At 41.7% G+C, this 14613-nt stretch overlaps 1 protein-coding gene across 1 annotated transcript in view; it reads left to right on the top strand.

The window, feature by feature from the left end:
* Positions 1 to 49: 49 nt before the first annotated feature.
* KPNA1 (karyopherin subunit alpha 1) overlaps positions 50 to 14613 on the top strand; it is a 56839-nt gene continuing 42275 nt past the window's right edge. Inside the window, exons 1-3 of the mRNA XM_033052392.2 lie at positions 50 to 166; positions 12873 to 13006; positions 13792 to 13899. Coding sequence (XP_032908283.1) covers positions 12878 to 13006; positions 13792 to 13899 — 237 coding nt within the window. The 5' untranslated portion in view covers positions 50 to 166; positions 12873 to 12877. The remainder of the gene's footprint in view (positions 167 to 12872; positions 13007 to 13791; positions 13900 to 14613) is intronic.

Here is a 14613-nt window from a genome sequence, read left to right as displayed (position 1 = left end):
GCTCTCCCTCCCAGAGGGCACCGCGACGCGCCGTGCGCGTGCGCAGTGCCGCCTCCAGCCAGCGCCGGGCAGGCAGGGAGGGAAGGAGGGAGGCAGGGAGGGAGCGGCGCTCGCGCGCCTCGGGCCCGAGCAGAGACAGCGTGGTGCCACGCTGGGCCGGCAGCAGGTACGGGGGCCGGGGGGAAGCACCTTTATCTCAGCCCCGGCGGAGCGAGCGTGACGGCAGCCGGGCGGTTCGCACGGCCGCGTCCGCGCGGGAGGAGCGATCGGGCGGGGATCAGCTGCCGGCGGCTCGGGTTGTGGAGGCGGGGGCAGGGGAGGCTCGGGCCGGGGTTGCCGCGCGCGGCGGGAGCCCTCTTGTGAACCCCCGTCCCGCGCGCGCGCGCGCGCAACAGGCGCGCGGGGGCCGCGCGCGGGGTGGGGCGGGGCCGGCGCGGCGGGAGCGGCGCGCGCATGGGCCGGGATCGGGACTGGGACCCGGACCAGCACGGGCCGGGATCGGGATCGGGACCGGGACCCGGACCCGGACCCGCACCCGCACCCGCACCTCTCGGGGGAACTGGGGAGAGACGGACCGGTCTTGCCCTGTCCAGAAAGGCTCCTCGTGGCTGGAAGGACTCTCTTGGCTTGTGCCGGTAGCGGGGCCGCGCGCTGGCTCTGGAAGTCGCGCTGTTTGGCTGCGCGGAGCCGGACAGCTCCGTGTCGTGGGGACGGGCTGGCCCGGTGCTGCTGCTCCAACGGCGGGACGGGAGGTGAGCAGGGTCAGGGCATCAGCTGGGCGGTAGGACATCGTCATAAGCTGAGCTACGGGAGGTTTAGCTTGGGTATCAGGCGGAATTTCTTCACGAGAAGTGTGCTTAAGCGTTGGAATGGGCTACTCAAGGAGATGGTGGAGTCACCGTCCATGGAGGTGTTGGAGGAAAGACTGGATGTGGCACTCAGTGTCGTGGTCTATTTGACATAGTGGTGTTGGGTCATAGTTGCACTTGGTGATCTGAGAGGTCTTTCCAACCTGATTGATTCTGTGGAGGGGAAGGGAAACTTTTTCCCAGATCTTCCAAGCTTTTGCTTTTTCACATTTTTTTCCCTAGTGGTTAAAAAAATTCTGCCATCTCCTCCCTGCAAATATCACCCTGTAACCTCGCATTATTTCACAGCATTATTTCTTTGACTGCCTGTATACAATGAAAGGTTTGTACTTGGTAGCCGTTTCCAGTTGTCCTTTTCCAGAGACTTTATATGCGACAGAAACTCGTTCCATTCATAGTCTCTAAATCTGTGTTGCCCGTAGCGCGGTCCATGTAACAATGATTTTAAGCTTTGCCTCTTGAGGGCGTTTCATAAAAATGAAACTCTGGGCTGAGAAGATACGTCATGAGCTGTGAAATACCGGGCTGCTGTTTCTGCAGAATTCCCAAATGGTGCTGAATGGTGGTGTTTAATGGTCTCTTTATCTTTTATTCAAGCTACTGTTCCTCTGGATTTTTTTGTTTGCCGTCGTATTTTCTGCTCTGACTGCTTGATGTTAATGAAAGACTTAACAAAGTTGGGATATGTCTATGAGCTCTCATGAAATGGGATTGCAAATTTATCCTTAGAAGCTCTTTATGTTATGTTTTGTGTATAGCACTGGCAATTAGTAGTTAGAGTAGAACAGTTAATGAAGTGCTGTGTAAATTAATAGGTTGTATCAAACTGACTTTTTGAGCATTTGGCCTTGTTTTTCTTGTAATTTCATTGTGTTCTCCTTTCAGTGTTACCAGCTGCATTGACATGTGAACTAGCTCATTCAAAACAAGTTTTGAAGTTTCTGTTTTCTATTTCTTCTAAGAGATGTGACTTTTGGGGGCTTGGCATCCCCCGTCTGTCCCCCACAACTTTAAAACAGAGTGTTTGTTACATCCTGTCTCTCATTCTGGTACTGTACCAGAGTGTTCACCTTTTGCTGCCCATGTGCCATGTGTTGATTTTTTTCCGATGTTATGTTCTCTGTGTTGGTGGCTTCAGAGCTGGCATGCTCGTGGTCCTGTATATTCAGCTGAGTGCTGGCCCCTGGAGAAGTCTCAGTTTAGTGCATTTGGAAAGGGAAAGGCATACTGCCCATGGTAGCAGCACTGGCCCAAGTCACCATGAGAACTAAAAAGTCCTACAGTCAGTTGTAGCAGTTTCTGAAAGGTTCTTTATAGAGACTTCTAATCGTAAATGTCTATTTAAGCAGGTTATTTGATGGTCCTATTTCAGCTTTGGTGTTTCTATGCAGTACTCTTTTCCTTTTTAAATTTTTTAAAAATGTTCTCCCTTTCTGTTGAAATAGCTAACATTTGGTCCTGGTTTTGCAACTTGCTTCAAAATCCTTCTGTTTGTCCCTCTCAGGGTTGTGAATTTTTTCTTCTGAAGTGTTTTACAAATTCTTGAGGGAGCTTGACTTCTATCTTTAAGAACACAAGAGAAAAGTGCGCCTTTAAAGTCAAATAAGTTCTTAAATTGCAAAATGTAACTTTCGTGGGAAGAGGTTGATGGGTGTAAAACAGTGCATCCCTGAAAGGCTGAAATCAAATTTTTCCAAAATAGCATACAGCGGATTAAAAAAACAATGTGATTTAGGCCTAGGGGCTTTAATGTTAATTTGAAACATAAGAGAAATAGAAGAGCAGCAGCAAATAGCTAAATTAATTTTATTTGTTTAAATACTTCTGAAGGCCTAAGGGAGTAATGAGTGAGCTTAGTAGGCTGTGAGCAAGTCAAGAAAAATAAAAAACATTAAAAGAATGACATGCTTCATGAAATATTTTGAGTGGCTGAATATCTGCACAGGAGGTTCTGGAATGATGAAATGGACAAACAAGTTAGACCAGACCACTTATTTTTCAGAGAACAAGTGGAAGGTGAACTGATAGAAAAATTATTAAATTATTCAGCTTCATACTAAGGGGCTAAAGCATAATGGATGTACTTGTTTAAATAATATAATAATACAAATAAAGAAATGCTGATGTAAATTATAGAGAATAGAGCCTGCATTATGATAGCAAGATAGCTTTTTTTCTACTCTGAATAAAAAAAACCCTCATCTGTTACAGTTTTTAAACTCTGTTAAGCAAGTAAGTGGATTAAACTGTTCGATGTTATTTCCGAGAATGAATGTGGAGTTTTCAAGGTACAAAATGCCAGCAGTAGAATGCAAGGCTTGTAGATATATCAGTACTTTTATATTATTGTGGACAAGGTAAAGGGACTGAAAAAACAAGGGAGTTAATTTTAAGCTAAATACTCATAAAACCTCTACTGAATATAAAATCTGTAGACCAGTAGGACTGGAAATTATATTATGCTACCTCCTGAATGCCTTGAATTGCATCAAACATTGCACAGACTTAATAATTAATTTTGAGGATAAAAAGTAGAGGCAGTCTAAGACAGGTGACAGTAAACTACCTTTCACCAGAATTGATTTATAAGGCATGTTAGTAGCAGGAAGGTATGAAAAAGTGTTACAAAGTAATGGTAGACTGCATATCACAGGGTCACTTCTGCTAGTTGGTTCATATTAGACAGGAATAAATGGAATTCAGGGACAGAAGAAATTTATTTTGGAATAACATGAACACTTTCTTGAAACGTAATTATTGCTTAGTGTCATAAGGAGACAGATGCTGAAATGCCTTGAAACTGAAAGAAAGGTGACTGTTCCTGGATGTGTGTGGAGAGTTATGGAATCTGAGCTTTCAGAGCATGACATAAAACTCAAGATTTAGCCAGTCACCTGCTTCTGACAGCTTCCTTGTGATCCAGAGTATTTTATCTTCTCTGTTTTTCTGTTTTTATTTGGTAGTTCAAAGTGCTTGTCAGACTTAGCAGGAGGATTCATATGTTCTGTGAGATACCAACTGGTTTGACCCACACAGATCTTTATTTCATTTTATGTAAAGTTGAGATTACAGTAATTTCACGACTATAAGGCGCACCGGATTATAAGGTGAGTCCAGGAGTCAGCAAATTTTGCAACTTTGTATATTATATAAGGCGCACCGGACTATAAGGCGCACTTTTTTTTTTTTGCAGCGAAGATCGCTGCGCGCAACAAAGTAACAAATTAGTAACGGAATCCCGCGAGTGGAGTTTACTGGCACATGCTCAATTTGCAAACATTTTTCGCAGATTGGTGTAGCCTTTAAAAGCAGCCCCAAACATCCTCCCCGTGCGTGGGCCCCGGCACTCCTGCTCGCCCCCGGCTGGCGAGGTGGGGCTCAGGGAGGCCGTGGCTCACGGCTACCATGGTTCGGGGTGGCTCGGAACTGCCGCGGCTTGGGGTGACCATGGCTCACATCTTGGGGTTGCTGCGGCTGCCTGCTCCCTCCCTCCCTGCGCGGCTCCTGCTGGCTGGGGGCTGCCCGCTCCCGCCCCCCCTCGCATCTTGGCTCATGGCTCACACTTCGGGTTGGCAAATTTCGCAACTTTGTCCATATATAAGGCCCATTCGACTATAAGGCGCACTTCCGGGTTCGGACCAAAATTTTAGTCAAAAGGGTGCACCTTATAGTCTTGAAATTACTGTATTTGTAAGTGATGGTCTGATTCTATAACCATAAAGCAAATACTGTGTGGCTAAACATCCTGAACGCATCTCCAAAGAAGACTTTGTAAGCCTACCAAATTTAGTGCTGAAGTAACACTTGGAAGCAAATTCACCTGTTGAATTATGAAAATTTTGACGAACAAACCACCCATTAGTGGATCACAAACTGTATGTGTCTGTAAGTAAAGTTTGATCATAATGTTGTGATTAACATTACATTGTTGTGATTTTTGTCTGAAGTAGAATGAGATTGCCTCTTAAAATACAATCTTTTAGAACTTGCTTATGATCCTTCTACTACCTAAGTGTTCTTATTCTACTTTGTTTTTGGTATTGATAAGTTATCTGAAAAGAGTTGTCTCGGTGAGTGTGCTGTTTGTTGGATTCAGGAGCTTTTGGTAGGAGGGTTATTAGGTGTAAATTGGATGAGGGAGGCAGAAGCTTTGAATTTCCTGTGAGTTTTGGCTTGATGTGGCTGATACATCAGTGCTGTGTGACTCTTTCATTGCTGATGTCCAAAACTAGGATGAAATCAGTAGAATTTTGACTTACTGCTGTTTTGTGGGTTTGCACACATATCTTCCACAGTGCTGAGTCACAGCAAATAGTACAATTGTGGCAGGCAGATTTGTCATCATGGGAAGCATGAGGTAGGTAGCTTTGATTTCAGTGCCTTCTGATATTTCCAATCCTAAACAGAAGCTGCTTGAAACTACAAAGTCAATAATTTAGTTTATTTTTAACCTAATTTGGTTTAAGCTGTCAGAGATTTCTTCTTTTCATGGTATGAAATTCTGAAAGGTGCACTCTTGTTCACTCATAAAGAATGTTTAGGGCAAGTTAGGGTTTTGGAAATGTTATGGTGATCTTTTTTCCTGACAGATGACTGTCAAATGTGGTTTTTCAAGCAGTCCCTCTTTTAGCTATGACCTTACAGAAAGAACAGTTGGCCAACCCATTCTGTGAGTGCAGGGAGAATGTGCTGTAATCTTGATCAAAATATGAATGTATGTCCTCTTTAAAAGAAAAACAGGTAATGTTTTCATTTGGCACATGGGAATAATCACTTCTGTTGTTTCATGTGGATGGGTGCATTATGATAAGGTTATTTTTTTTGATGTCAGTATAATCCTGTGTGGCTGTATAGTTTAATTCCCCATCACTTGCTGCTTTGTGTCATGACTTGTGAGACCTTTGGTTTCAGGTTAAGTAGGGACTGTGGAGTTGTAGAAATGAAGGTGAGGGTTCTTTCATTTAAACAGATTTATTGCACTGTAGTATCTTTGAACACAATGAAGGAATTTTGTGTTTTCAGCTCAAGTCAGAAAGTCTCAGTTAACAAATTTGAAGATGTTTACATTTTAAATTGATCTGGCTTTGACAGTCAGATTTTTTGCCTTCTCACTCAAGTTAAAAACTTTCTGGAACTTTGAAAACTCTGTATGCTACTTTGTTAAGTCAAAATGGACCTTTAAAAAATGGAACTCGAAACGTCTTGTAAATATCTTCATGGTAGTAAATGTATAGTGAAGTGCTAGATACACTGTATATAATTTTTTATTGTGTGTGTCCCCTTGATAAAACTGTTTTCCCATAAGCCTTGTTAAATGCATTACTTCTTAATTTGTTCAGCAGTGTTTCTTCAAAAAAGAGCAAAAAAAAGCACATAATCCTCAGACTGTTAAAAATTAAACGTCCTAGTGTCTGTGGCTGTCAGTGGGTTTAAATAGTAGTACAGGCTGATGTACCAGATCAGTTTCTGAGATAGCACCAATTGTCAGGTAATTCTGTCTCGGTTAGTGGTTGTTTTTTATGCATCCAGACATATACTTCCTTGATTTTTTCTTTCTGTTTGGCTGTTACAGCTTTCATAAACCACAGAAAACGAAATTCACAGGATTGTTTTGTTTCCTTGTTAACTCTAGTGTTTGATACATCATCAGCAGTACTTACTTTACAGGTCTTTACAAATAATGTAAAGTGACTGTGAGACATGTTTCCCAATCCTCTTTTATAGCTAGAGAAAGGTAAGCAGAGGTCTTGGAAATTGGCTGTGCTTTACTTGAACAATAGCTTTTTGTATTTGAGATGATTAAATATCCTTTCCTGTAGATGTCCTGAACTTTATAAGAGTCAGAGGACTGAGAGAAAGTAATACCCCTGTGTTTCAGATGATGTGGATGCTTCTGATGGGCATTCCCACAGACCTCTATAAGCCAATATGGTTTGTCAGATAATTTTGCAAAAGAAGTAAGTACAACCTCATCGAAGTGTTTATCTGACTGAGCTGATTTTTGAAACAACAGAAGACAGCAGTGGAGAGAGAAGTCAATCTGTCAATTTCCTCTATTTTCCTTTTTCTGTCAGATAACACTGTCAACAGTATAGAGACTTGGTGGATGTGTTTTCATCTCTGTAGGATAGTGCCAGATGTAGGATTTTGCTCTAGAAGTTTTTCCAAGGAAATAGCATTATTCCCAGGTGATATTTTTATCGTTCTATGCCCTGTATTATTAATGATTTTATTATGAAGAGTTTTCGTTGTCTGTCCTCTCCAAGAAAGCAGACCATTTACTTCCATGAGAATTAAATTCTCCTGTTAACATCCTGATTTGTTGCCTGGAAATTACCAAAAAGTCAATCAGAAGGACTTTCCAAAATCTACGCTTCATAAGGAAAAAAAGCAGACACATTTGTGGCCTAAATGTTGGGGTTTTTTGAGAGTGTGTTGATGAGAGCTATGAATGACCAAGTACTACTTTCAGGTTGACTTTTTAATTTGGGTAGGTTTTCTAGTCTCACTGAAGAGTGTCAGAAGGTGATGTATCCTGTAATCAGAGCTCAGGGAATTGCTCAAACATCTGTCCAGACTGTGTTGTAGGTATTTGACTTGATGTCAAGAAATTGATTGTGGGGAAACTTCTTCTCTAGGACATCTAGAAACTCACAGCAGAGCCTCTAAAGAAACTAAAATCTTGGAAGTAAAGGTTTTGTGCATTTCTTCCTTTGAATACTTCCAGCTTTTCTCACTGCTTGGAGTTCTGTCTTGAGAGTGCCATTTCTAAAATGAGTTGTCCTTTCAGGGTGGATGGTGCCTCTTGTATCTTTTCTGTGTCTCTTTGGCAGCAATGTATAAGGAGAGGCAGCAGTGTGACAGCACAGCAGAGCTCCCAAGTCTGCCTCCAGTGTCCTTCTGATGGCTGCCTCAGTTAGGAAAGGTACTCTCGTAGTACGGCAAATCATGGATATTTTGATAATTTTTTATCACACTGTTTCTTTTCAAACTCCTATTCTGCTGTAATTTTCAAGTCTTCCCCTTCTGACCTATTCTCATTGTGAGGTAGAATGTCATGTGTAGATCTGCACTTCTGATACACATTTTTTTCCTTATTCTTGCCCCTATTTCCAAAGACAGAAAATCTGTCTCTAGTAGTCTTTAATATCAAGAGTGGATTTGGTAATCTTATTTTCATTGTGTATACATGGTACATATATGCTCTTACATGTATAAAAAAACCAGAGTGTGTGTGTGTGTGTGTGTGTGTGTATATATATAGTTATACAGCTCTTGATTTGTAAGGGCTTTATTTTTACATCTAGGTAGCTCTGACGCGTAGTATCTGAGAGTATTAGTCACATGGTATTTCTTCTGGCAAAGCCCTTAAGTCTAGTGACAGTGATAGCTGATTTAAGAAGGCAGGGAGTTCATTTTTGTTCCTATTTAGATGATTGCTTGAGACAAGGTAGGTCATGGCAGTAAATGACTCTGTATTTCCCAGTGCTTCAGAGTTTCTTTGACTTGATGAGCAAGGAGAAATGCAGTAATTCATATTTCCCCTAGAAGCGTGTGCTGAGAACACATCTGCATTTGGTAGGGTTCATGTCTTAATCAGCAAAAAAAATTGGGATCATGTTTTCCTTATGGAAATGCAGACGCTCAGAAATAGTTAGTGGGTTTAATTTTGCTAAAATTTGTTTTTATGGCGGACAAACTGAGGAGGAGAAAGTGTCATATGGGGATTGAGTAGTTTTGCACAAAAGCCCAGGAAATACACCATGAAAATTCCTTACCTGGTCTCCAGAGGTAGCCAGGAGTATCAAAAAAATGTGGACAAATACCGTGCTATCTTTAGGAAAGAAAATATGGTAGAACATTTCCATGACAACCACCACAGATTTTCTCCAGAAGTAGTGTTAATTTTGACAATGCAGAAGAGATCCAGGGTTTGCTGTTTGCTGCAAGGGTGAACTTAAAGATTTTTCAACTAAGTCACATCAAAGCTACTGAAGACCAGAGAGACAATTTGAAGTTTGTTTTGCTTCTGTGGTTTAGTCTGGGGAAAAGCCACATCCTTGAGAATGGAGGAGGAGATTTATACCAAACAATCCTTGGACAACTGTAACAACTAACATAGAGTTGTTATATTTTTAGTCCTAAAAAGCCATTGTGTGCTCACACTTTTGAGTAGGTCCAGAGATGCTGCCAGTATGTGTGGGCTGGATGGAATCCTTGATGCACTCGCTCAATTTTTCACCAGTAGTCAGGAAACCAGTGAAAGAATGGTAAAGAAAGAATTTATATTAAGATACATTCAGGACATAAGAACTAGTTTTAGAAAATAACTATGGGTTTAAGTTATAAATATTGGACAGACAGGTATATGAAACAGGTCCGTGACTATGTGCTTGGGATTTTGTTTATTTACTACCAGTGATGGCATACTATAAAGTAAGTTATTGAACCCATCTCTAGTTGGATTGGTAATTTCTCAGTGATGAAAGGAGTTTAATATTTTCACTTTTAATGAAAAAAACCCCAAAATAACTCTTTCCTGTCATTTGGTGGAAGGTGTTTGTACTCTCAGGTAAAAGACAATACACTGTTTTGAAAGAATTTTTAGTGTATGGTTTACTCATGAAATAGAGGAGGGGGTTACTCAGCCAAGTGAGCTGTCTTGAAAGTCAGAAATGAGCATAGCCAAAACCTGCAGCTACAGCTTGGAGAGGGTGTAAGAAAGATGATGCCTGTGAAGCTGATTGGTAGAGGGCTTGCGGTAAAGTCAGAGAAAGAATTCAACTAAGTCCTGTATCTGTATTTTCAATAAATGAAACAATGACTTAAGGTACAAGAGGAGGGGCTAAGAGAAGTCTGAGAGGAAAATGGAAGTCTTTACCTTAAAGAGAGAAGCAAAATTAATTGGAAGAAAATCAATTGGAAGAAAATGCAAATTGGGAGATGGCGGGGGGGGAGAAACAAGATTACAGTAATTTCGCGACTATAAGGCGCACCCTTTTGACTAAAATTTTTCCCTAAACCCGGAAGTGCGCCTTATAGTCCGGTGCGCCTTATCTGATGGACAAAGTTCGGAAATTTGCCTACCCGGAAGTGAGAGCTGCGAGCCGCGTGGGGAGCGGGCAGGGCCATGGCTGCCAAGTGGAGGCGGGGCAGAGGGGGTGGCAACCACAGCCCAGCCCCAGAGAGGGGGCACAGAGGGGTGGCAGCCACAGCCCGGCCCCAGAGACGGGGCAAGGAGGGGCAGCAGCCACAGCCCGGCCCCAAAGAGGGGGCACAGAGGGGCAGCAGGCATAGTCTGGCCCTGGCAAGGCGACACGGAGCGACGTCGAGCATGCCCCGACCCTGCCAGGTACAGGCGGGCCTGGGGGCCCGAGGCACCGCTCCTGCCAGGTACAGGCGGGCCCAGGGGCCCATGGCTGCCGGGGTGAGGTGGGGCCTTGGCCAGCAACCACACAGGGGGAGCTCGGGGTGGAGCCTCACTGCAAAAAAAAAGTGCACCCTATAGTCTGGTGCGCCTTATATGATCTACAAAGTTGTGAATTTTGCCGACTCCCAGGGGGTGCACCTTATAGTCCGGTGCGCCTTATGGTCGTGAAATTACTGTAATAAGTACAGTAAGGAAGAATACGCTTAAGCAAACTTACTGATGATGTTGGTTGTGTCATATTTAGAAACATTGGAACATTATATGGAGGCTGCATAATAGAAATTAGAGATGAAATTCAGTACTAAGGGATGAAGATGTTCCCTGTCAAGATTCAATTAAACTAAGAACTTGTAGATACTGAAAGTGAGGGTGTGAAATGACCACAAGAGTTTATCAAAGGAGTTACCAAAGTCCTGAAATCCCAAATAAAGGCAAATACAGTCTTATAAGTTGGAGAAGACAGATTTCAGACAAAAATGGAGAGTTATTAGTAACTGTGGAAGGCCTGAGACGTTGTCTGGGCTGTAGTGTATGCCTGTATTTATTCATGATCAGGAACAGAATGACCAGAGTGTCTGCAAAGCCATTTTCCTGTTAGGAGTGTCCGAGGTTGTCCCCTTGGTGTTTGAGTTCAACTTGCTTATTCTGAAGTATATAGAATACTTTGTTCAAAATATTTTAGGAATGGAAGAAATTTTGAGTGTTTGTTGACTGAACTTTTTACAGTTAAAATCCCAGGCTTGTTCACATAGTATCTGTGTTTAATATACAGGTTGTAGTCACTTAAACTAAAAATGTGAAGAGCTTATAATTGCCAAGCATACTGTAAAGGAACACAAACATTTGAAAGTCAAACATGTAAACACAGGAAGGAAGGGGTCTCAAAGCTGTTAAGAAAGATGTAGGGAACTGCTGGCACTCCTAGATTTATCTTTTTGTTGTACCTTTATTAAAAAAAAAGGCCATTTCAGGTGAGCCTTTTCAGCAAAATAAGGCTGCTGAATTGCTTACTTATAATGCTCAGGTTGTTACGTTGCATTCGGTGCAATCTGTGACTGATCGACAATCAGTGTAGTAGTTCTGTGTCCCTGAACAGTTTTTAAAATCTCAGTTGTCAGACTACAGTAATACTTGAAGTGTTGTCCAAAATGTTTTCTGTGAAAGTCAGTAGTTTTCTGATCATCAGAATTCTTATGAGTGGTTGTGAGGTAGCAGCAACTTAAAAAGTGGTAAAGTGGCTCTAACAAGAAGCATATTTGAGTTATCTTTTTTTTTTTTTTTAATTCTCTTACAACTTTTGTGCTAACTGAAAGTTAGAGTAGACTTGATACACATAATTTGATGTATTTTAAAGAGGAAACCTAAGCTGTTGAGAATCTATAAACTCATGTTGCTCCATTTTAAAGTAAAAAGTGCACAGGGAGATCATCTATCATCTGGTGATTTTGTGCTTGTGGAATTTGAAGTAGGTAGCTTATTTAATGCAGCACATTAGAGCATTTGAAAGAGACCTTTAAAAGTCCTGTAGAGTAACTTTTTATATAGTGCAGCTTCCTAAATTTTGTGTTACAAGATTTACAATGTGTTGGAGGCTCTGCGTCTCTGTGAAGATGCATGGAAATACTAACGTGTTGAGAACTTGATTCCCAACCTCTTTTGGATTTAAAGGAATGATGCAAGGAGGGAAGCAGCAGCAGAATGGAGCACTAAGAGTAGAGACCTGATCCACACCCATTGCTTTCCGGGGGATGAGTTCTTTCCACACAGTTCTCCACCTACTGCTTTATGCTAAGTGACTCCAAAGTGTGGTGGTGTACATGTGCAAATCATCACGGGCAGCTGTAAATGCTGGCCCACTCAGTTATGTAAGACAGATGGTACTTGATAATCACAGACTGAAAAAAGGCCCCTCTGCATAAACAGTGGCAGGATTAGGGACTGGGGATGGGGAGGAGGGGAACAATAGCACTGCTTTCTTTGCAGGACCGAGCATTTTCAATGGTTAAATCATCTTCACCTAAAATTTTTCTTTTCACTTTCCTTTTAGGCCTTGTCTGGATAGAAGGAACACAGGGTTTCTTCAAGTTTCTTCAACAGGGATATGTTGAATTAACTTAAAACCTTGGATATGAAGTGCAAATTAAAAAAAAAAAAAGCCCCTGTACTCACATGCAAAGTAAATTAAGCTAAAAAGCAACTAAGACACCTTCATTTCTGAGTAAAGACAGGAGTATATAATTTGACTAATGTTCTGTGTGGAGAAATGTTAACATTTTTTAGTGCAGTTTTCTTTTTAGCCTTAAAGACCTTAGTTCTTAATAAAATATCTTACTCTCTGAAGCCTCAAAAAATAAAATAAAAATCTGTTGGACTGATGTAAAGAACTGACACACCAAAGTGACAGTTCTGTGAAATTTCACTTTCCACCTTCTAAATTTTATTGGAAGTTAGGTGATGGAATGGAGAGGGACAGTGGCTGGAAGTTCATGACTGCAGAGTTTAAGGAGTAGACACAGTATAAAATGATATGTTGAAGAGTATTTTTGTCTTCTTTTTTATATTGCATTGTGAAGGAATCATGACGACCTCAGGAAAAGAGAATTTCCGGCTGAAGAGCTACAAGAACAAATCTCTAAACCCTGATGAGATGCGTCGCAGGCGGGAGGAAGAGGGTCTTCAACTACGGAAGCAAAAGAGAGAGGAGCAGGTAATGCACAACAGTTGAGATATCTGTGACTAGTCCTTAAACAGTCCTGTCTTGTAGTGTCTCTGCCCCTCTGCTTCTCCCAAGCCTCTTCTTAGTTGTTCCTGACCTCCAAATTCATACACAGTCAGTCTGAAATCAGAGTCACTTGCACACTTCACTGCCTCTTCTGCAGGCTCTACAACACATAGTGTTCCTCGTTCACTCAAGTGTAACATTGGCCAGAGCAGATTGAGACTTCGAACAAAATTGTATGACCAGTAGCTGTAGCCTCTCCAGCTCTTCTCATGACATCTTAAACTGGGTACCTTCTCTTAAGTCATAGCAACCAAATGCTCGTCCAAGTAAGATCATTCTTCAAAGCGCTCTTTGCTGCTGTCACTTGACTGTCAGAGCCCCTGCAGGTGTTCTGTGAAGATGTGTAATACACAGGAATTTGTCAAGTCTTTGAACCCCAGCATCCTCTGCAAGAAAGCAATGGTGTGGAAGCTAGACAGCTTGTAGATGGAGGCAGATGGTGAAGAAAAGAAGGAGATATCAGTGAACATTTTCCAGAAATGTTAGGAACCTATATTTTAGCACATTGCTGTTTTCATTTACTCCATGGCTAAACTTTCTCCATATGCTGTCAGTTGAAGTCCTGTAGCTGGTGTGCTGCCCGCTGCCTTCTCTGAGATGACAACCTGTGTAGTTTCTATAGCAGCCTAACACAACATGCTGTGTATATATTGGCTATGTAATATATATTAAATATATATATATGTATGTTAAATACTTTCTCTCTTCAGTTGTTTAAACGCCGAAATGTTGCAACGGCTGAGGAAGAAGCGGAGGAGGAAGTGATGTCAGATGGGGGCTTCCATGAGGCTCAGATGAACAACATGGAGATGACTTCTGTAAGTGATGAGAAATGAATACAGCGTTGGTTGAAACTGGGCAAATCTGTCATGCAGTGACGTCCCGGGAATGGAATTCCAGAATGATGTGAAAAATGCATTCAGAGATGGACAACTCTGAAACACCTGTCTCAATGAGTTGCCCTGAAACAGATTGTATGAGAAAAAAATGCTAGGGATGTATGGTGAATGGTTTTTCAGAGGATATATGCTCAAGAAAATTGAATAAAATGTCATTGTCCTGGCAGACTGATCACTTCCTCGATTTAGTGTTCATTACAGATGATTCTATCAACTGTTGCCCAGAGATTTTTTAAATCTGAAATTCATACTGCTTGAAGCATGAAAAGACAAATTAAGCAGTGTGTTATTGCAATTTACAAAGTTGAAAAGGCACTCAGTGGAAATCTTTTATAGCAGACTTTCAAGTGGCACCATTTTTAAAGCAAGTGTTGGAAACACTGCTAGACCTAACTTAGCTGTCTGCATAAAATGACAGAAGAACACTTCTTGTGGGAATTAGACTTTTTTACTTTCTCCCTGGAAAGAAAAATGGTAAAGGTTTCAGTTCTATAACAGAAAAGTTTAAGGAAAATGCAATTCTCACTTAAAAGTGTTGCTGATCTTCACAGTGTCTGTGTTAAGAGTATGCAAGTGATGTTTCCATAGAAATCAGGCTGAGCAATGGGTGGTTATACGAGCCTTGAAAATTAC

This window comes from Catharus ustulatus, chromosome 2 (genome assembly GCF_009819885.2).
Source record: "Catharus ustulatus isolate bCatUst1 chromosome 2, bCatUst1.pri.v2, whole genome shotgun sequence".
NCBI classification, from domain to species: Eukaryota; Metazoa; Chordata; class Aves; order Passeriformes; family Turdidae; genus Catharus; species Catharus ustulatus.
The sequence above is the reverse complement of the archived record's forward strand: the minus strand, read 5'-3'. Positions and strand labels throughout refer to the sequence as shown.